At 61.9% G+C, this 21,342-nt stretch overlaps 3 protein-coding genes across 3 annotated transcripts in view; 2 read left to right on the forward strand and 1 right to left on the reverse strand.

Moving 5' to 3' along the window:
• PEMT (phosphatidylethanolamine N-methyltransferase) overlaps positions 1–3,476 on the forward strand; it is a 44,022-nt gene extending 40,546 nt beyond the window's left edge. Inside the window, exons 4-7 of the mRNA XM_040974547.1 lie at positions 135–280; positions 1,325–1,436; positions 2,970–3,044; positions 3,276–3,476. Of these exons, the coding sequence (XP_040830481.1) occupies positions 135–280; positions 1,325–1,436; positions 2,970–3,044; positions 3,276–3,333 (391 nt within the window). The 3' untranslated portion in view covers positions 3,334–3,476. The remainder of the gene's footprint in view (positions 1–134; positions 281–1,324; positions 1,437–2,969; positions 3,045–3,275) is intronic.
• Positions 3,477–7,340: 3,864 nt separating this feature from the next.
• RASD1 (ras related dexamethasone induced 1) lies at positions 7,341–8,651 on the forward strand. The gene is made up of 2 exons (XM_040974548.1): positions 7,341–7,716; positions 8,096–8,651. Exons 1-2 carry the CDS (start codon positions 7,431–7,433, stop codon positions 8,647–8,649), a joined length of 840 nt encoding a protein of 279 aa, XP_040830482.1. The 5' UTR covers positions 7,341–7,430; the 3' UTR covers positions 8,650–8,651.
• A 1,061-nt stretch (positions 8,652–9,712) lies between these two features.
• Positions 9,713–19,350, reverse strand: MED9 (mediator complex subunit 9). Its single transcript, XM_040974549.1, has 2 exons — positions 19,124–19,350; positions 9,713–10,939 (listed from the first exon to the last, which is right to left on the reverse strand). The coding sequence occupies exons 1-2, from the start codon at positions 19,348–19,350 to the stop codon at positions 10,723–10,725; spliced, it is 444 nt and encodes a 147-aa protein (XP_040830483.1). The 3' UTR covers positions 9,713–10,722.
• Between the last annotated feature and the right edge of the window lie 1,992 nt (positions 19,351–21,342).

Below are 21,342 nucleotides of genomic sequence, written 5' to 3' on the forward strand. Positions count from 1 at the left end.
AGGACAGCATAGGGTTCCCTGGGTGGTCCCAGGTCCCACCTGCAGCCACAGGGGTTAAAGGCTAGCTGGGAGGAGGGGGTGGTGGGACAGCCCCTCCATGGTGACACCACTGCCTGCCCCACCTCTCTCCGCAGCTTCACAGAGGCAATGCTGCAGCAGCCCAAGATGGACAGCCTGGACACTGCCCTGGTCCAGCACCTGGGCCTCGCGCTGCTGGCCATGGGCATCCTGTTTGTGGTCTCCAGCTTCCTCGCTCTGGGCTTCACTGGGACCTTCCTAGGTGAGCACTGGGGGGCTTGGCTCAGCTGTGGGTCAACCAGGAGCTGGGAGCTGACATCTGACCCCGCCTCCTGGAGTGGAGGCAGCTCCCCCTGGCCCTGGGCCACCATCATCCCCTGCTCCGAGGTAATCACTCGGCCTGTGCACCCCATTGCACAGCAAAGCGCAGGTGCACAGGGGTGCAGTGGCAGAGCCTCCATCCCCTTGGCCATTTCCACTGCGTTCTTCCTGCTCCCTGCCAAGACCAAGATGCAATGACCCTTCGTGGCACTTGGGGCTTGCAGGCAGGGCTGTGGCGGGGCAAGGGCAGTTTCCTAGGGCAGGGCTGTTGGTCCCCTGGGGGAGAAGGGGATCCCTGCATCCTCACCTCTGCCCAGGGTCCCAGAAGTGCAGAGGCCATCAGAGGGAGGCAGCAGACCCTCCCCGCGCAGCCTTGGCCTAGAAACCCCCTGCCTTGCCCCATTGCTGTGAGTCAGCCTCCGGTGGATTTCCAGGCCACCCACCTCCTGGCTCCACTGCCCCACTTCCTGCTTCCCAGCAGCCCCTAGGCAGCCCCAAGCCCTGCATTCATTGTCCCCAGACAACAGCCGGCGCCCCAGGTGCCGGCTGCCCCCCAGCCTGTGGCTGTCCTAGTTTCTGCCAGTTGGGGAGCGGGGAGTGGAGGGAGGTGCATTGTCCCTCCACAGGAGGGGCTTCTGGGCACAGGGCCTGGTGGCTTTCACAGCTTCATCCTCCTCCACACCACGGCTTGGGGGTGACCGCCATCTATCCCTTAAGAAGCACCTGGAGAGTGGGGAGGGAATGGGGAGACTGGGTGGCCCTTTCTGCCCTCCTGGGGTGGTGGAGGTGTGAGGCACACAGCCCCAGGGGAGAGGTTATGGGGGCGGGGGCCAGAGGGGGCGCGGAGGGGGAAGGGACAGGACACACAGAACAGGGATCAGCTACGATCCAAGAGAGGGACCAGCATGTGCCAAGGGCCCGGGGGTGGCTGGAGGAGGCCTGGCCCCGCCCCTGAGTGACCCCTGTACCACCCACTCTTCCACAGGTGATTACTTCGGGATCCTCAAGGAAGCAAGAGTGACCACATTCCCTTTCAACATCCTGGACAACCCCATGTACTGGGGAAGCACGGCCAACTACCTGGGCTGGGCCCTCATGTGAGTGCCGGGCTGGGCCGGGAGCTGGCCCTGTCTCGGAAGCCCCCATCCTCTGAGCCCAGCCAGCCCACCAGGGACCACCTGCAGTGTGATCGCCCTTCCCTGCCCACCCCCAGCACTGGATCCTCTGCTGATTTTTTTTTTTTTCATCATTTATAAATGCCGAAGCCCCCCACACTCCCTCCCGCCAGCCTCTCCCCGAGGGCTGCCTGGTGGAGAGGGCATGCAGGCTGCCCAAGTGAACCCCCAAACCTCCCTGTGCCCCGTTGGCTTCCAGAAGCCCTTCAGGTGGACCCAGCTCCACAGCACAGACCCTTCCAGAGGGGGTGCTCTCCCCGGGACTGCTCCTGCCCCCCGTCCTGTGGGCAGAGGAGGCACTAAGGTCCTTGTTCTCGAGGCTGCTTTATTTATTTGAAAGAATTACAGAGAGAGGGAGAGAGATCTTCCATGCGCTGGTTCACTCCCCAGATGGCCACACCTGGACCAGACTGAAGCCGGAACCCCGTGTGGGTCTCCCACGTGGGCACGGGCCCCGGGCACTCGAGTCATCTTCACCGCTTTTCAAGCACATTCATAGGGAGCCGGATCAGAAGTGGGGCAGGACTCAAACCAGCACCCATGTGAGATGTGGGTGCTGCAGGTGAAGAATTAAAGTGTGACATCTGGCGCCAGCCCCCACACTTTGCTCTTACGTGGCGGCGTGTCAGGAGCCAGCTGCCGCCCCCTGACTGCCACCCCCTGCCCTCTGAGCTGCAGGAGTTGGAGCAGCTGGGGTTTGTGTGTGTGCAGTCCTTGGAGCTCGGCCTGTGGACTGTCCCTCGTGGCTGCCAGGCCTACCCCGGGCCCATCTAGCTCCCACTCGTGGGGAGCTGCAGGTGCCTGAGCCACGGGGTGCTCCCCACTTGGGGCTCAGTGTCGCTGCATCTGGGCTTGTGAGCAGGGGTGTGGTGTGGTGTGGGAGGGGCGTGGCTGTCAGGTCCCATGGCACCTCTGGGGCTGGCCACTCCACGGCAGCATCTCCCTGTGGCAGTGAGGGGGAGCTCCGCCCCCTGCAGAGGCGCTGCCAACCCCCAGAACTGGGCTGAGCTCCCAAATGAACAGACTGACAGGTGGGGGGCATTGGCAGGGTCCAGGGTCCCTGCAGGCTCCCTCCTGGCAGCCCGTGGGACAGCAGCAGGCCCAGTCCTGAACTTGGGCACTCTGCCCCTGAGCACAGGAGAGAGAACAGACACCTCCCCCTAGGGGTGGGGAGGGCAGATGGGGGTGGGGGTTCCTGATGCCCCTCTCCCCACTTCTCTTCTTCCAAGACTTGGTCACTGGGGCTGTTCCAAGAGGCCACTCGTGTCCCCACATGGCTTAGACCCTCCTGCCTCTGGGCTGGGGAATCCCGTGGCCAGGATGGCACACATCCTGCTTGCCGGGTAGACAGCCGGGCCGGGGAAGGGGAGACGGGGCCAGTGTCGCTTATTTGGTGAAGCCCAGAGAGTGTTGGGGGGGCAGGGCACCCTGATGTGTGCGCACCTGTCTCCTCAGGCAAGCCAGCCCCACTGGCCTGGTGTTGACGGCTGTGGTGGCCCTCGTCTACGTGGTGGCCGTCTACTATGAGGAGTGAGTAGGGGCCGGCGTGCTGGGTGGGATGTGGGCTGCCTAGTCACAGGTGCACAGCAGGAGCTTGGGGTGGGCACCCACCCTCAGCCTCTGCCCCCTTCCCTGATGGCTCTCACCTGTGGGGGTAGGAGTGGGGGTGGGGGGAGAGGGTCCTATTGGAGGGGAGGGGCTGGGCACCCACCCCCCCAGGGCCTGCTGACCATGGCCTGCCATGCCCGGCCCCTCCCACAGGCCATTCACTGCAGAGATCTACCGGCAAAAGACTGCCAGGTCCCACAAACGGAGATGAGCAGACCCCGCGTGGGGGAGCAGCAGCCAGCGGAGCCCTCCCCGAGCCTTGGGAACTTGCTGCCTTGGGGGCCCTGGGCCCGCTGTCGCGTGGCCTCAGCCCGGGCCGTAACCGCACACACCAATAAAGCCCCTTTGACCCCAGCAGGCCCCAATGTCTGGCCATCTCCCCTCGCCGTGCCCCCACGAGATTCCCCTTGCGGTCAGTGGAGGAGACGCCAGGGCCATGCGTCTTCCAAGACTATGCAGTCTTCCAGGACTGCCCCGTGGATATAAAGGACCACCATGGGACTCATGCTTGTTGCTTGGAGGGGTCTGGGGGGCTGGTGCCGGGCAGGGCACAGGGGATCACAGCGTAGGATCCCATGGCCCCTAGCTCCCCACCGCCCTCATTCCGTTCTGGGCCACACCCCACGTCTCCATGCTCCCCTGGGAGGATTTGGGAAGATGATCACAGCAGAGCTGCTGCCTTGGCTAGCTTTGCCCTGTGCATCTCTTTTGTGGACCCTGAAGGCCCTGTGGGCACCTGCGTTCTCTAGGAAGGGCTCCACACCCATGCCAGGCCCACCTCCTCAACTTATGACTCCTAGGCTCCACTACCTGGCTGAGGACAGCACAGGACAGTGTCCCGGGGCCAGCCTCCCGTAGCTGTCCCCAGGCCCAAGTGTCACTCTGCGTTTGTGTCCAAGCCCTGGCTTCAAGCCAGAGGCCCTCTGCAGGGCAGGGTAGTGGGCGCCTGGGAGTTTCTGGCCAGGAGCCGTCAGCCAGGTCCTTCAATGGTCGTGGTCTCATGCCCAGCTGCCCCTCCTCACTCCTCTGGCTTGGGCAGGTGCCTAGCTTGCCACTCCACTTGGGGTGGCATCCTGCCGCCCGTCCTGGATCCCTCCTGGCCTCAGAGAGACTGGGCCTGGTGCCTGCCATCTGTGCTTCATGTGAAAAACATTGGCGGGCAGGTGAGGGGTCGGGGAGGCAGTGTGGTTTCCTTGGCAACCAGTTCAGGCTTCCCACTGACCCACCTACCTCCTCCCCTTCCTTGAGCTGGAGAGGCGCTCTGGGATCCACCCCCCTCTCCGCCCCGGCCTTGCAGTGTTCCTAGGCAGCGCACCTGTCACAGTGAGGGGCCCTGCAGGAGACAGCTGCGACAGATCAGTTGAGGTGGACAACTTAGAGGACAAAGCAGAGATGGAGGCCGTACTGTGGCAAGCTGGGGACACCTGTGTCTTCCCTCAGGCTGTGCAGGTGGCTCGCCTGGGCCAGTGGGGGGTGAGGGGCCGGGCACAACCAGGATCTGGGCCCCTGGCAGGAGGGCAAGACTCTACAAAGAGCCCCTGGGCAGTTTCCTGGTCAGAGAGGGCGATGCTCGGGCTTTCAGTGGGCTGCTGTCCCCTGCACCATGAGGGACACGCGCCACGCTCTGTCCACTCGTTCATCCGTCGCTCCCTCTGCCACAGGTCGCAGTGGGGCCAGTGTATGGACAAGTGTGCTCGCCCTCCACTGTGCAGAGGACGGAGAGGAGCCACCGGGGTCAAGGGGATCACAGGGGAGCTCAGATGCATGGGACACTGTGAGGGACCGCTGACTGCGGCACCCAGAGACACCTGCCATTCCCCGCTCAATGCCAAGTTGGTCAGAATCCAGTATCCACATGTCTCAGACCCGAAGGAGGCCTCTGGAAGGCAGACGGATATGTGCCGAGCCATGGGAAGGGCTTGTGGCTGGGACCGGGATCAGCTGGGATGACCTGCCTGTCCAGCTGGGCGAGCCTTGCTGTGGCCTCGGGCAGGTGAGAGAGGGCCACAGGGCAGGCCCACAGCATATCCCCTGTGGCTGGCGGCTGTGCCGGGTGGGGAGGGGGATGGGGACATTGCTATCCCCCGCGGCATGTCCACACCCACGGAGCACTTCAAGAATGTACCAGGTGACTGGCCCCTACCCAGGGCTTTGGTCCTGGCTTCTCTGTTTGCATCTCCCCAGCACACCCACCAGCACCCCCTCACCTGAGGACCTGCTGCTGACTCCAGGGGTCCACATGGCTGTGGGGTGGGGGACAGAGCAGGAAAGTGCACCGGCTTGAGGATGGGGCCTGTCGGTGGAAGGGGTCGAGGGTAGGATGGTGGCTGACCAGGGCTGGCAGAGGCAGGCTCCTGGGCCACGCCCTGGGTCATCAGGCACAGGCTCCCAGGCCACACCCCTGCTTATGGGCACTCCCACCCGATAAGGCCTGCCTGGCGCTGTCCTCGCTCCCAGCGTCCCACACCTTCCAGCACCTTCTAGCCTCTAGACCAGGTTACAACGCCAACCCCAACAATTGCTACTGCCTTTTCCATCTGCTGGTTCACTCCCCTAGATGGCTGCCACAGCCAGGACTGGGCCAGCCCGAAGCCAGGAACCAGGAGGTTCTTTCTGGTCTCCCGTGTGGGTGCTGAGGCCCAGGCACTTGAGCCGTCCTTCTATGCCTTCTCAGGCCATTAACAGTGAGCTAGATGGGAAGTGAAGCAGCTGGGATATGACCAGTGCCTAAGGGATGCAGGAGATGAAGTGGTGGCTTAACCCACTATGCCACGGTGCCCGCAGGTCCCAAACACACTGAGCCCCTCAGAACCCTGGCTGAGGCATGTGAGAGAAGCTGGGGTACGTGTGCCCCCCACCCAGAGCAGGGGAGGGCAGTCGGGTTGGTAGGTCAGGCGGTGGGGGGACCTGTGTCCCCAGCTCGGGCAGGGGCTGCGGTGCCTGTGTAATCCTTGGGACTGTGGTTTGGTGCTCATCCAGAATTGCTCTGGATTTTGTTTTTGTCTTTTAAACAAGAGCCTTTGTTACTTATGCGATAAAGGCCGCCTCTTGTGATTGGACGCGCGCACGCGCGTGGGGGTGGGCGATGCTGCAGGCACAGGCGCTGTGGCTGGAACCTCAGGTGGGGCCTGGTGTCCCTGCCGCTGTCCTTTGGTCATTTCCCAGCATTGTCACTGACCTAGAGAGGGGATCTGGCCCTGCGGTGGCTGCCCCCAGGTGTTCACACAGCAGCCCGCGGAGGGCTCCACCGCGCCTCACAGGGTCACACGGAGATGGGAAAGGATGGGGGCAGGGAAGCATGGGGTCCAGGAGCCCGCATGCCACTGGCCTGTCCAGGGCTGGACAGGTGTGCCCTCTCCGATGCCATGCGTGCAGCCCCAACTCCCTGCATACAAACCAGGGGTGACTGCAGGCTGCTTAACCCTCCTCCCCGCCCCCCACGCCTCCCGGGCGCTGGCTGGATGAAGACAACCTCCAGCCATCCAACTCTGTCCCAGGCAAGGGCAGGCTCCACGTCCTCGGGGGTCAGCAGCCGCCCGACGACACCTCCAGGCCACTTAGCGCGCCTGGCTGCGGAAGGGAGCCAGAGAGCGCAGGGTGGGATGGGGGAGGGTGGGCAGGCGCCCCCCGACCAGTAAGTACCCCAAAGCGCCGAGATCCTGAGCCCCGATCCCCACCGCGCGTCCGACTCGGCGGGACCCTCTGCTGCCCTCCTGCGGCGGAGGCCGCCAACATGCCCTGCGGTGAACGAGTTCCCGCACGGAGCGCTGCGGGGCTGGGGTCTTAAGCACAGGATGTGCGCGAACACCCCGCAAACGCTCTGCTGCTGCTTTAGCGGAGTGATTATCAGCGATTTTTGGGGGGAAACTGAGGTCTGAAAATAGCGAGTGCACGCGTACGCACGTGCTTGTGTTGCGGCGTTAAGGTTTAAGGGGAGCTTTGCTCTCCCCCAGCCCCCTAAAAAAGAATCACGGGTGCGTGGCGTCCAGGGACCGTAAGTCCAGCATCCCCAGCCCGAACCTGGCCCGGGACTGTTTTCTCCGAGCCGGTGCGCGCGGCGGGGCGGAGCGGGCAGTGACGCGCGGGGCGGCCGTGGGGCGGGGACGGGCGGGCGCGGGCTGCATATAAACGCGGGCGCGGGCCAGCACAGCGCTTGGTTCCCGGGACCTTGTCGCCAAGCTCCTGAGCTGAACGCAGCCTTCGGCCCCGCGGGAGAAACCGCTTCGCGCCCGAGCCGAGCTCTCTAGCCGCTCCCCGCTGTCCTCTGCGTTCCTCCATCTGTGCGCCCGCGCCCCCCCAGCCCTCTCCATGAAGCTGGCCGCGATGATCAACAAGATGTGCCCGAGCGACACGGAACTGGGCATCCCAGCCAAGAACTGCTACCGCATGGTCATCCTGGGTTCGTCCAAGGTGGGCAAGACGGCCATCGTGTCGCGCTTCCTCACTGGGCGCTTCGAGGACACCTACACGCCCACCATCGAGGACTTCCACCGCAAGTTCTACTCCATCCGCGGCGAGCTTTACCAGCTGGACATCCTGGACACCTCGGGGAACCACCCGTTCCCCGCCATGCGGCGCCTCTCCATCCTCACAGGTGAGTCGGGGCGCCAGGACCTCCTCCGTGGGTCTGAACTTGGCGCTTGTAGAGTTTGGCGTAGCCCCGGGAAAGCCCTCTTCTCTCCCCCACCCACCAAATCCGATTTGTCCCAATCTCCTCGGGGCTGGGGTGCCGCGCGCAGTCCTTCTCCGGGCACCCCCCCAAGTCGGATCCTGACCCCTGACCTCCCCGGGCCGGGATGCGAGGACCCTCGGACAGGGACGCGCTGAGCTTGGCGCCGCTGCGGGAGTCACCCCCACTCCCCCATCCGACTGAGACATTCCGGATCGGGCTGTCGGGGACCTTGGTGCGGGGAAGGGCGCGCCCGGAGCTCAGCCGGGCCGCCGTCCTCACCCCGTCCCCCTCCGCCCCGCAGGAGACGTGTTCATCTTGGTATTCAGCCTGGACAGCCGCGACTCCTTCCAGGAGGTGCAGAGGCTCAAGCAGCAGATTCTGGACACCAAGTCCCGTCTCAAGAACAAGACCAAAGAGAACGTGGAGGTGCCGCTGGTCATCTGCGGCAACAAGGGCGACCGCGACTCGGATCGCGAGGTGGAGCCGCGCGAGATCCAGCAGCTGGTGGGCGACGACCCCCGGCGCTGCGCCTACTTCGAGATCTCGGCCAAGAAAAACAGCAGCCTGGACCAGATGTTCCGCGCGCTCTTCGCCATGGCCAAGCTGCCGAGCGAGATGAGCCCGGACCTGCACCGCAAGGTGACCATGCCTTACTGCGAGGCGCTGCACAAGAAGGCGCTGCGCAGCAGGAAGCTCCTGCGCGCGGGCAGCAGCGGCGGCGGCGGCGACGCGGGCGACGCCTTTGGCATCGTGGCGCCCTTCGCGCGCAGGCCGAGCGTGCACAGCGACCTCATGTACATCCGCGAGAAGGCCGGCGGCCAGGCCAAGGACAAGGAGCGCTGCGTCATCAGCTAGGACAGCGCGACCACCCTCACCGGGCCGGCCACACAGCCTGCAAGGGCCGGGGTGCTGGTGTCCCGGGGCGCCCCTCGCGGGCCCGCAGGCACTGGCGTCTTCCCTCCTGGCCGCTCCCGCCGGCGCCCCCTGCCCTGGGGCCGTGGGTCTAGGAGGGGCGGCTCCCGCCCAGCAGCGGGTGGGCATGAGCTTGTCTGTTTCCCTGCGTTGCCGTGGCAGCTGGCCAAGGCCTTTGCCCGGTGGGAACGGCCGGATCACAGCCAAGCGACTTGTTTACGCGTGTATGTGTGTCTATGATGTTGCCCATGGACAGACAGACATAAAACTTGCACTTTAATAATAGTTCTGGTGTCAGCACGGACATGAACAAAAATTTTATCCAGCTGTTTATACTATGTGTGTGTGTGAGTTCTTTTAAGTTAACGAATGGCTTTTTTTATATATCTAAAATAAATTTAATATGGAAATCCAAGAGTTCCTCTGCTTTGAGATGGCGGGAGGGAAGGGGAGGGGAGAGGAGAAAGGGGAGGGGAGGGGCGCTGAGGCTGGGCTTCTGCGGACTTCTCTTCCTGGACACAGCTGCCCCAACCAGCCCCCAGGAGAAGCCGGGCATGGTGGGGTGCAGGGCCTCTGTGGGGAAGGGGCCCCTAAGGCTGTTCCTGGAGTAGTGGTTCCCCGTGGCTGAGCTCACAGAGTGCATCCCTGCCCTCGGTCACCAGGCTGCAGGATGCAGGGGAAGTGAGAACAGGCAGGGAGGTGAGGGTAGGCAGAGGGCCCTGCCCCTCCCCCGCCAGCTCCGGGCTGCAGGCTTCAGAATCCGCCCTCCACCTTCTGGGGTGCCCAGCCCCTCTGCGCCTGGCCAAGGGGACTGCCACCCACCCCCGCTCCAGCTCCACCTCTTCAGGGGCACCCAGCACCCCGTGAGCCCCACAGCAGGTGTGCCCTGGGTGACAACCTCGGTGGCTGGTGGGAGTGCTGGGGGCAGGGGGGTGACACTCCCCTCCACTAGCCAAGATCCTGCCACGTGTTTCTCAGCAAAACGAAAACCATGATGGCCAGCGGGTGGAGAAAGTTCTTTTTAATTCGCTTTGAAAAAAATAAGATCCTGCTGCTTAGAACTCCGAGCAGGCTCCCAGTGCACCCCCCCACCCCTCCTCCTGCGTGGGCAGGAAGGCGCGATGCTTCACGGGCTCTGATCAGAGCCTTAAAACCAGTCTACCTACCAGCAAGTTTCAAGAAAATAACTGTAATAATTGATTACAGCTCCCAAGGCACAGAGGGTCCAACTCAGACCCAGAGCCGGCTCTCTTGTCCACAGCCCCCAAAGCTCACGGTGCCCCCCAGGCACCCCGTACAGCCCAGGCCAGGCATCTTCTGACAGCAGGAGGTGGGCATGGCCGCTCTGGGTCACAAATGCCTTCCTTAGCAGGTCTGCCAACTAGATCAGCTGGTAGGCACCTGCCAAGCCCTGGAGCTGGCCAGGTCCCTGCAAGTCAAGGCCAGCAGTACTGATGGCAGTGCTGGGGACCCAGCACCCTGCCCTTCCTCCACAGGACGGGGTGCCAGGGGTGCAGCTGGATGAGTGCTCATGGCCGGCAGTGCTGAGGCCTGGGGTGGGCCCGAGAGCCACAAGAGGGAGGCCTGCGGCCCTCTCCAGCCCCGGAAGCTTGTGTGGGTTTGGAGTGATGTGGCCCTTTGTCCCGCATGGACAGGAGCAGCGAGAGGCCAGCGGCAGGTGAGGCCCAGGCTCAGTTGGCCTGCGGGGCTCCAGGCGGCCACCCCCACAGATCTATTCCGTTCCGTTCCCTTCCTCAGCTCACACCAGAAAGGGAGCAAACGGGAACGCCTCCCTCTGGCCTCTCATTCTCCCACAGCCTCTTTTAATTACATTAAACCAAGCCATGTGAGTACAGGCCCGACGTGTCGGGGGATGCTATGCAAATGCTTGGCAGAGTGCTGGAAACCAGAACAACGTGTACCAGGTGCGGGCGAGGGGGGCCGCAGAGAGGAGCCCCAACTCAGCAGGGCGCACCCGGGCGAGGGGGGCCGACTCAGCAGGTGGCGCGTCCCCGGCTACTCCTTGGGGATCTCGAACATGCAGAGGCTCTTGTACTTGTGCAGCAGCTCGTTCTTGGTCCTCACTTGCTCCCGCAGGCTGTGCAGCTGCTGCTGCTGCTGCTCAGGGCTCAGGTGGGTGCCTGGCATGGCGCTGATGAGCTTGCGCATCTCCTGGAACTTGGCTTTGAGGGCGTTCAGGTCCTGGTGCACATCCGGGCTGTCCTTGTCCATGCTACAGGGTTGGGATGACAACAGAGGTTAGCATTTCCAGGTGGGACCCTGCCTGCCTGCCCTGCTCTGCCCGCCCCGAGGAGGCACTGCGGGAGAGCAGGAGGAACAGCCTGCAGCCCCGAGTGCTCTCTGCGGGGCCGGGGCCACGTCTGCCGCCTCATGTCCGCGTCCCTGGCCCCTGTGCCTAGGTCGGCAGGGAGTCCAGTGTGGAGCTCGACCAGGCCCTGCAAGGGGGAACTTCAGCTGCGGTTTCCTTGCCTGCTCATACCTGTTAATATCACCACCGAGTTCCACAGAGTGGTTCATAAATTTTACATTGCTACAAGCAGTTCTCCCTAGCTTAGTCATGCAACCCACGCCTTTTATAGGGAGCTCACCCAGCGTGTCTCCTGGCCATTGTGGGCTGCCGGGGGAGGGGGCCCTCACTTCTCTGTCCCCGCCAAGGGAAAGGCTAAATGAACCCCTCGCTCCCTGCTTCCGCCATCCAAGATTCAGGGCAATCAGTTGTTTCAGCCCTTTTTTTTTTTTAAAGTTTCTTGGTGGACTGGTTGTTGTAAACAAGTGGCTGAGATGAAAAGCTAACAGGCGGGGAGGCGCTCTGAGGGTAAGCCCACAGGGCAGCACAGGAGGGAGACGCTGCCACCGCCGGCCACCTTGTCCCCAGTGGGGCATTTCGGCCCCGAGACTGGTGGGCTGTGTTCACTCTGCCACTGTTGGCCCTGTACGGGCACCCGGGCCGCGGGCCTGCTGCACTGCACACACAGCCCTCGGCTGCGCCAGGGCACCTGGTCGGTCCTTCCCATGCCATCTAATGCCCTTTGCTTAGATGGGCCTGACTTCCCGGGGACACAAATAGTTAATTGCTAAAGCCTGGGAGAGTGGGCATGGACAGTTCACACCAGCCTGTCAGTTTTCCTGCCCCGGCTGCCTTGGGTTGACACACCCACGGTCACTGGGGTCTACTGCCCCTTCAGATCTGCCCCATCGTGTCCCTGCGGGCAGGTGGGCGGAGCACAGGCCTTCCTGCTCACAGGTCACTGCCCAGTGCGGGTCTGACCCACCCTGCCACACTGCTGTGTCCTCAGAAACCTGGAGCTGCCAGGAAGAAAGCAGGCCGTGGCCCAGATGCCCACTTCCGCAAGCGCCCCAGTGGCCAGGGCTGCCATTCTTTACTCGGTGCACTGCTGCGCAAGGAGGTAGCTGTCGGCAAGCAGCGAGCAGTGCCGAGAAAGCTGCCCAGTGGGGACCCAAGGTGAGAGGGAGCCATGGCCCCCGGAGGTCACTCCGCCTAGGTGAGCGACCCAAGGGGCCAGCGGAACACTGAGGGGGGGGGTACAGCTGCAGGCTGCTGGCAGCACAGGCCGACCCAGACGTGAGCGGAACAGACAGCTCAGAGCCTCTGTGAGTCACCGCCCACCTCAGAGGGAGCAAGAGGCTGAGAGCCTGCAGGGCAGGGAGACGCTGGGGAGAGGGGAGAACGCCCGGGCAAGGAGAAGCTGGGGAGAGGGGAGAACGCCCGGGCAAGGAGAAGCTGGGGAGAGGGGAGAACGCCCAGGCAAGGAGAAGCTGGGGAGAGGGGAGAACACCCGCCTGGTGAAGAGGGGCCCGGAGTAGCACCTCATGTGCTCAGGAGGTGGACAGGAGTGCCACTGCTGGGGCCAGCCCAGGCGTGTGGTGGGATGAGCTTTGGCCCACAGTGCCCACGTTACTTCCCATCCAGCTCCCTGCTCGTGACCTGGGAAGCAGCGGAAGATGGCCCAAAGACTTGGGATGTGCACCCATGGAGACATGGAAGAGGCTCCTGGCTCCTGGCACTGGCCTGGCCAGCCCTGGCTATCCTGGCCCTTTGGAGCCTGAACCAGCGGACTAAAGACCTCTAACCCTTCCTTTCCAGTAAATGGAATGAATGTTCAAGAAAACAGAATGGAGTTGGGAATCGCTCTGCCCCCGTCTAGCCCAGGTGCTTCAGCAGCTGTGCCGCCCCCCAAACCCCCGCAACTCAGGCACAAAGTGGAACCCCCAGGGTGACTGAAGCTGGCCCCTTCGCAGACAGCAGCGTGCCAACACAGGCCTGCGCGAGGCCTTGCTCTGACCCAGCAGGGCATGCGGCTCCCACGTCAGCACGCAGACGGCGGCTTTGTAGTGTCTGCGGCTGACCCCGCCAGCCACGGACACTGTGTCCACGTCCTCTGGGGCTTGTGCAAGACTTGTGTGGAAGATCACTTCCGACGCATGGGAATTCTGGATCAAAGCGTAGGCAATTTGGGACAGATGTGACCACGACGCTCTGCAGAGGCCTGTGCTGACGTCCGCTGTGGGGAACAGTGGGCGGATCCTGTCACAGCACTGCCCATGACATCATGCTCTCTGCTCCTGGCCCGCCGGACCCTGGGGACGCAGGGGAGCAGGCTCTGCCCCTCAAGCCCTGCCTCCTGGCTCATGGTGACCAAGCCCTTTTCTGGGGAGAACTGCCCTGACCTCTGTGGACCCCCTCTGGAGGCTGGGACATGCCCCACTTGCCCCAGGGCCTGCTCCCCACCCCACCCCCCCAGCCCAGCCTGGCCAGTCCTGCCCAGCCCCTCTGCCCCAGTGACCTCCAGGTGATCGAGCAGCCGCTCCCGGCTACCCACCCAACACCACTCACCAGGTTTGTTCACCCCAAGAAAATGTCTTACATTGCCCTAAGCACCCTGTGACGCAGTGGGGCTTCTGTCCTGGGGGGCCTGCAGACGCTTGCCTGGCATGCTGCACAAGTACAACCAAGGGGCTGACGAACGGGGAGGGCCTGAGGGGGGCCTGGCACAGCCCCTCCAAGCCATCACTCATCCTCACCAGGGACACGGGCTGCAGCCACCGCCAGCACAACCCATCCCCTCCCCTAAGGTGGGAGTAGGCCTCAGCTGGCCTGGAGGGCCAGGCAGATTAAAATAGACCTTGTGTGGGAAGCAGCAGGCCGGTCCTACCGTGTTCCCATGTGAGCGGGGCCAGCCCGGGGCCTGCTGACCCACCGTGACAAGTGGACGTGCTGAACAAGTACGGCCTGCCTGTGACTCAGCCCTCAGCAGGGCTGAGGCCAGCCCTGACCGCCCAGCCCACACCCCCAGCCATCTGCAAGAACAGGCCGTTAGGACACGCTGAGTGTCCATCTACAGCGTCCTGGGGGCTTGCAGGGGGATGGTCAGGCCACAGGGCCGGCAGCAGGGCGGGCAGTGGCAGAACCTGGCTGTGGAGATCAGGAGCTCAGGCTGATTGGATCTGCCATGTTTGAAGGAGATGGACATACACACCCACACACACACACACACACACGAAGAGCAGCTTTCCTGGCCTGGTGGCCAGCACTTCCTCTCCCTTCCCCCCCCTGCATGGGGGCCTGCGGCTCCTGCACACGGCCAGGGCGGTCCCAGAGCAGGTAACCTTCGCGCAGGCGTGCTGGGAGCTTCCTCCCTTTGCTGCTGCAGCAGAACCGGACTGTGTGGGTTTTGCGGGAGAGATGAAAGCGTCCCGGGGCAGGTGGGCGGGTCCCCCTCCGGGTTCTGCGGTGGATGCTCCTGGCACAAGACCATCGGGGGTCTGAGACCCCCTGAGTCGGGGCGGAACAGGGAGCCCTGGGGCTTGTGAGTAGAAAACTCTGCTTCGGCAGACGGATCAGGAGACAGAGCACCCGGGAGGAGACGAGAAGTCTCCGGCCCCACAAGCCAGGGCCCGGCACTGTGGCGCAGCACGCCGATCTTCCGCCAGCGGTGCTGGCGTCCCACATGGTGGGCGTGAGTTTAAGTCTCAGCTGCTTCACTTCTGACCCGGCTCCCTGTTAACGAGCCTGGGAAAGCAGTGGAGGACAGATGGAGTTCTGGGTGCTTGCACCCATGTGGGAGACCCAGGGCAAGGTCCTTCTCTCTGTGTGTCACTCTGCCTTTCAAATAAAAATAAACAAACCTTTTTCAAAAAGATACAAAACAAGGTGAAACACCCTGCTTGGTGAGCGTGTCACAGGCTTAGCAGCACAGGTGCAAACAGAGATAAGATCACGGCCAAGCAGGTGACCTCAGAGAGCTCCTGGGAATTTTACCATCTACGCCTGCTGGGTAAAAGCACATTTTCTGCGACCACTTTGAAAGACTCGAGCTGGTGAGCAAAAGGGAAGGGGGAGAAGGCAAGGTGAATGTTAGCCACGCGTGCCGGGAGACTGCAGGCCGAGCGGCGGGCGGGCAGGACGGAGCACCTGGCCAGACAGTGCCCGGGGTCCACCGCATGGGTGGGCGACCGGCCAGGGCAGGACACTGCACTCAACACCCATTCTATAGCAAACCCAAGAAGCTAAGCGTCATCTGGCCAGGAGAGCCCTCCTGCCAGGGCCCACCGGCCCAGGAGGGGGCAGCCAGAGGACAGCATGCGGCACCCACAGCCAGGGAGCAGACAGGCCACTGCGGGAAGCACTCCTCACACCTCACACCTCCGACAGAGAGTGCATAAAAACAACCACGCAGGGCCGGGCGCGAAGGCGTAGTGGTTAAGGTCCTCGCCTTGCATGCCCGGGATCCCATAGGGTCGCCAGTTCTAATCCCGGCAGCCCTGCTTCCCATCCAGCTCCCTGCCTGTGGCCTGGGAAAGCAGTGGAGGACGGCCCAAAGCTTTGGGACCCTTCACCCACGTAGGAAACCTGGAAGAAGCTCCTGGCTCCTGGCTCCTGGCCATTGCGGTCACTTGGGAAGTGATCTTCCTTTCTGTCTCTCGTCCTCTCTGTATATCTGACTTTGCAATAAAAATGAATGAATCTTTTTTTAAAAAAAAAATTCACTCGTAGAGCCCCCAAGGCTCAATCAATGGGTGCTGACAATAAAAGGAATATGGTGTGTTGGCGCTGGGGCCCCTCAAACAAAGGTGAACGCCAAGGGGGTACGGGCTGCTCGCGCCCCCTTCCCTTCCAGGGCTGCCCCGGAGCCCAGCTACACGAGCTGACAGACTTCCCAGGTTAACTGGAGCACCCGACTCACATGCCTGGCAAGTGGGCCTTTTTGCATCCTTCATGAGAATGCTCTAAACCTCACACCAGATAGCCGGCCCCGGGTGCAGCACCTGCTCTGAGCTCGAGACTGCTTACACGAGGCCCAGCCGCAGCTCAGGTTAACGGTACGCCCGCGGTGGTGGCCTGATGAGGCGGGCTGCTGGGTGGGACGCGGAGAGGAGTCCGGGACAGGGCAGCCTGTTCTCCACTTGTCTGAGTTGGAAAAGCCTGCACGTGCGAGTCTCCACAGTCACCCCGGGGTGGATGGTACACCCTTCAGACCCTTACAAAGTCTCCTACAGAAACCAACCCAGGACGCGGAATGTTCCAGAGGGACAGGAAAGCCCATGCTCGAGGTGTCAGGGGCCAGTCCTTTTTAGCTATTCCCTGGGCAGAGGCTCAACAAACAGGAAGAAGCCATGGGGCAGTGGCCGCACACTGAGGCTCCCAGTGCAGACAGGGCCCGGCCTTGACCTCGCCCTGGCTCGCCAGGCCTGCTGGACTGCCAGCTCCCCCAGCCAGCCCTCAGGCCACAGCCCTGCTGCCAAGGCGGCTGTGCTGGCCCTGCTGCTGGCTCCTCTCTCCTTGTCAGCTCTCTCCCTTCCAACTTGGACTGGGGTTTGATACCATTAAGGGCCGAGCCTGTAGCCAGGCTGAGGCCCCTCACCCATGCCATGCCCTTCCTCCTCGCCTGGCTTCAGACTTGCTAGCGCCACGGCCCCTGGCAAGCTTGGGCCCTCAAGAGCCTCCAGCTGGACACATAGCCTGCACTGCAGGCTCCAGCCAGCTCTCACCGTGAAGTCACCCCTGCCTCTCCTGGGGGCTTCTCAGCTGCCGGCTCAGCCCTCTTCCTGTAGGGTCTGGCCGTCCGCTGAGTGGGAGCTGCAGGCCCTTCCTTGGGACAGACAGACAAGGGTTCTTTCTCAGGAGGAAGGTGGTTTCTCTCGAGTTGGTCACTGTCCAGGGAGGGACCACTGCTCTCTGGTGCCAGTCTAGCGGCAGGATCTACCTCCTTCAGACTGCCAACTGTGGATGTAATTTCATGAGGGCTCCCCACCACCTGCTTCTGCCTGGGGAGGGAGGGGTGCTTCAATCACCTGCCGTGACAGAACAAGGTGGCCACCTGGTTACCTGGACAGAGGTGACAGGGCTAACGGCCCCTGCTAGAATCTGCAATGACCAGAACTGCAGCTGGGAAAGGGCAGGCGGTACGGCAAGCGACAGAAAGCCAGCACCTGGATCCGAGCCCAGACCCATGTCCACTCTCTCCCTCTCTCTCTCCCTCTTATCTGCTGGCGTGGCCAGCCAAACCCAGGCGCTGTGCCGGGGTCCGTAGAACAGCCCCCACCTGTCACTGTCCACGATTTGCTTTGGTCTCTCCTGAAACCTCACCTCTGGGTCACCCCGGATAATCCCCCAGGACAGCAGCATCCGTGGGCTGGTACTCCTGGGCACACCCTCACTGGAGACCACATGCTGGCCCAACACAGGACATGGAGTGGAGCTGCCAGGATTTGAACCGGCGCCCATATGGGATCCAGGCCACAGTCTTTTACCCTGGGCTCATGTCCCAGCAGCTCTACTTCCCATCCAGCCCTTTGCTAATGGCCTGACGAAGGAACTGCAAGACAGCCCAGGTGCCGGGGACCCTGCCACCCACAGGGGAGAACTGGACGAAGCCCCCTGGCTTGTGGCTTCAGCCTGGCCCAGGCCTGCCTGGTGCAGCCTTCTGGGAATGAACCAGTCAGTAGAAGACACCTACTCAGGGCCCGGCACCATGGCTCCATGTCTAAAGTCCTCGCCTTGCAACTGCCAGGATCCCACAGGGGCACCGGTTCATGTCCCAGCTGCTCCACTTCCTTATCCAGCTCCCTGCTTGTGGCCTGGGAAAGCAATCAAGGACGGCCCAAAGCCTTGGAATCCTGCACCCATGTAGGAGACCCGGAAGAAGCTCCTGGCTCCTGATCATCACAGCTCGGGCCGTTGCGGCCATTTTGGGAGTGAACCAGTAGAAGAAGTTCTTTCAGTCTCTCCTTCTCTCTGTAAATCTGCCTTTCCAATAATAAATAAATCTTCTAAGAAAAAAAACAAAGCTATTAAAAAAAAGATATCTCTCTCTGTATAAATCTTCCAAAATAAATAAATGCAGCATTAAAAAAAAAAATAAAGGCTATCCTTTTGCTGCTGGCCACTCCATCACAGCACAGCCAGTCACCAGTGCGTCAAGCAACAGCTCTGTCCATTAGCCCAGCTCTGATGTGTCATGGTTGAATATGAGTTGCAAGCCAGGAGCTCACAGCCAGTACCGGGTCCCAGGTACATGATGGTGGTTGCACAAGCTTACGTCGGGGCTGAAGATCCCCTCGGCCAGCACCGTTTCCACAAACTCCATGGGTACTTGACAGTGAGGAAAAATGAGGTAACATCGGAAAATCCAAGAGAAATGGAATTCACGCTGTCGGCGCAGGAGCCAGCCTCCTGGTGCAAACCAAGAGACCCAGAGTGCTCCACTTCCCATTCAGCTCTCTGCACTTGGGAAAGTCAGGGAGAGTATGGCCCAGGGGCGTCTGCCGCCCATGTGAGAGACCCAGAAGAGGTTCCTGGCTCCTGGCTTCAGTCTGACTCAGATCATTTTTTGCATAATAGGCACTTTCTCCAAGAAGGCTCCTAATTGCTATTCCTTGAGAGGGTGCACCTCCCACTTAAAAAACTCCCTCCCGACATGCAACTGGACTCGAGTGGCATCTGCAGGAGGTGGTGGCACAGGACTGTCCGGTTGCACAGCGCTCCCGACAGGGTCTCTCTCCAAAGCTCAGGGGGGCTGCCCTGCCCACTGGGGCCAGCGGGGCGACCACCTTCTGGGAGAGCTAAGCTAGCGCTTGGCTTTTCTGCATGGTGGGTAATGCCTGCTGTCCCCTGCCTGGGGCCTGGTGAGGGAGAGGAGCTGACCCCTAAACCCCACGAGAAGCTGACCCCTACACTGCACTAGGAGCTGGCTCCTACACCCCACAAGGAGTCGGTTCCACACCCCATGAGGAGCTGGCCCCCACACCCCACGAGGAGCTGGCCCCCACACCCCATGCACCCCACCACTCCAGGCGCGCTGGTGGCAGGTCTGAGAAGTGGGGGCTCGGCGGGGCGTGCCTCAGGCCTCGTCCCCACCTCTCCTAGACTCCTTACCATTTGATGATGTTGTGCACCAAAGGCAAAAAGGAGTAATTCTCCTCCTCCTTCATGCCGCCGGGGGACTGCGGGCGCGGCTGGGGCGCCGGCGGCGGCTGGGGCGCGGCCACAGGCGGCGGCGGCTGGGCAGGCGGCAGCGGCTTGGGCTCGGGCAGCGGCGGCTCGGCGGCCGGCGGCAGCGCGTCCTCGGCCGCTCGCGCAGAGCCCACGCCGGAGGAGGCCATGGGCCCGTCCACCCGGGTCCGCTCCCGGAGCGGCGCGCACTGACACGTCACCACCGCGCGCCGCAGGGGCGGGGCAGGAGGCGCAGGCGCGGCGAGGCAGGAGGCGCGGGCGTCGCCGGGCGCGGGGAGGCGGCTTCTGTTGCTAGGCGACGGGTCGTGGCCCGGATTATTAAATAGAAATAGGAGATTTAGCTCAGAAATGACAGCTGGCTCATGTCTATTCACATAAAAAAAAGAAACCCAAAGCGGCTGATATAAGAACAATGGAGGTAAGTGGGGCACAGCATGGCCCCCTCAGCTGGGCTCCAGGTTGCATACCCAGTGTCAGCCCCCTTGCTAAGTAGGCTCCCGGGGACTCTAGGGGCAAGAAGCCCAGGTCCCTCCCTGCCGGGCATGGCAGCAAGCATTTCGTGTGCCCTGCCTCTGCCCCTGCACCTGCTGGGTGGCCTGGGCCGCTACCTGCATGCGGGCAGGGGCCTGGCAAGGCACTGCAGCCTTCCAGTGCCGGGCCAGTTCTTTTGTTTGTTTGTTTAAAGATTAATTAATTGGAAAGTCAGGGTTACAGAGAGAGGAGCCACCAAGCTTCCATCTGCTGGTTAGCTCTCCAGATGGCCACAAGGGCCAAAGCTGGGCTAATCCGAACCCAAGTGTTTCTTCAGCTTTCCCTCATGCGTGTCCAGGCTCAAACACTGGAACCATCTTCTGCTGCTCTCTTAGGCCATAAGCAGGAAGCTGGATGGGAAGTGGAGCAACTGGGACTCGAACCAGTGTCTATATGGGATACCGGTGTCACAGGCAAGGGCTTAGCCTGCTACGCCAGGGTGCCTGGGCCAGTTCTTCAAGCCCTTGGAGGAGTTGGTTATACACCTGTGGAATCTTATTTAAGCTCACCGTCATGGCGGAGCCTATGCTACTCTCTAACTTCCACAGCATCCTAGGCCGAGGACAGGGGCTGCAGATGGATTTGCAGGGGGACATCCCAGATCGGGCATGCTCTGGGGGCTGTGTGACCAGTGTCAGGCAGCTGGGCTCCTGAGAAAGGACAGAAGCTGTGACCTGCCCTTGCTCAGCCCTTCCCCCTCATGAGCAGGAGAGAGGCAGCAAGATGAGGGGGAGCAGGGGGCCAGGTGGCTGGGCCCAGAGGGAGCATCCGGCTGATCCCTGCAGGTGCACTGGGAGACAGCATGCAGCCACACCCCAGATGAGCAGGAGCGCAGAGCTGAAGGGTCCAGCTGTGGATCTCTCCACCCAAGGCACCCAGCTCTATTGGAGTGGGATCAGAGATGGGCTCGGAGTCAGCTGGGGCTCGCAGGAAGGGAGAGCCGTCATGAACATCACGGTCATGACCACAGCTGCCATGGAACCAAAGGAGGTATGGGAATGAGCTATCATCCTTGCCTCACTGAATCCGTGAAACAGAATTGGAAAAAGTAGACGTTAGCATTCTCATTTTATTTTTTTTTTTTAAGATTTATGTTATTTTTATTAGAAAGTCAGATATACAGAAAAGAGGAGAGACAGAGAGGAAGATCTTCCGTCCAATGATTTACACCCCAAGTGACCTCAATGGCCAGTGCTGCGCCGATCTGAAGCCAGGAGCCAGAAACTCTTCCGGGTCTCCCACACGGGTGCAGGGTCCCAAGGCCTTGGGCTGTCCTCCACTGCTTTCCCAGGCCACAGGCAGGGAGCCGGATAGGAAGTGGGGCCATTGGGGTTAGAACTGGTGCCCATATGGGATCCCAGCATGTTCAAGACGAGGACCTTAACCATTACGCTATTGTGCCAGGCCCAGGAGCCCCATCTTAAAGATGAAAAAAAAAAAAATCAAGACTTCCCATGAATACTTGCTCTAAGGTTCCTCAGTTGTCCTGACACTGTAGCCAGAGGGCTTAAGTACCTTCCGGCCCCTGCTACTTTTGCAACTTTATGGTTCACTGTGTCAACACTGGGTTTTATTCAGAATTTGCAGAGCAGTCCAATAGTCATCAGTAA

This window comes from Ochotona curzoniae, unplaced genomic scaffold (assembly GCF_017591425.1).
Source record: "Ochotona curzoniae isolate NIBS_2020 unplaced genomic scaffold, NIBS_Ocur_1.0 contig_2456, whole genome shotgun sequence".
NCBI classification, from domain to species: domain Eukaryota; kingdom Metazoa; phylum Chordata; class Mammalia; order Lagomorpha; family Ochotonidae; genus Ochotona; species Ochotona curzoniae.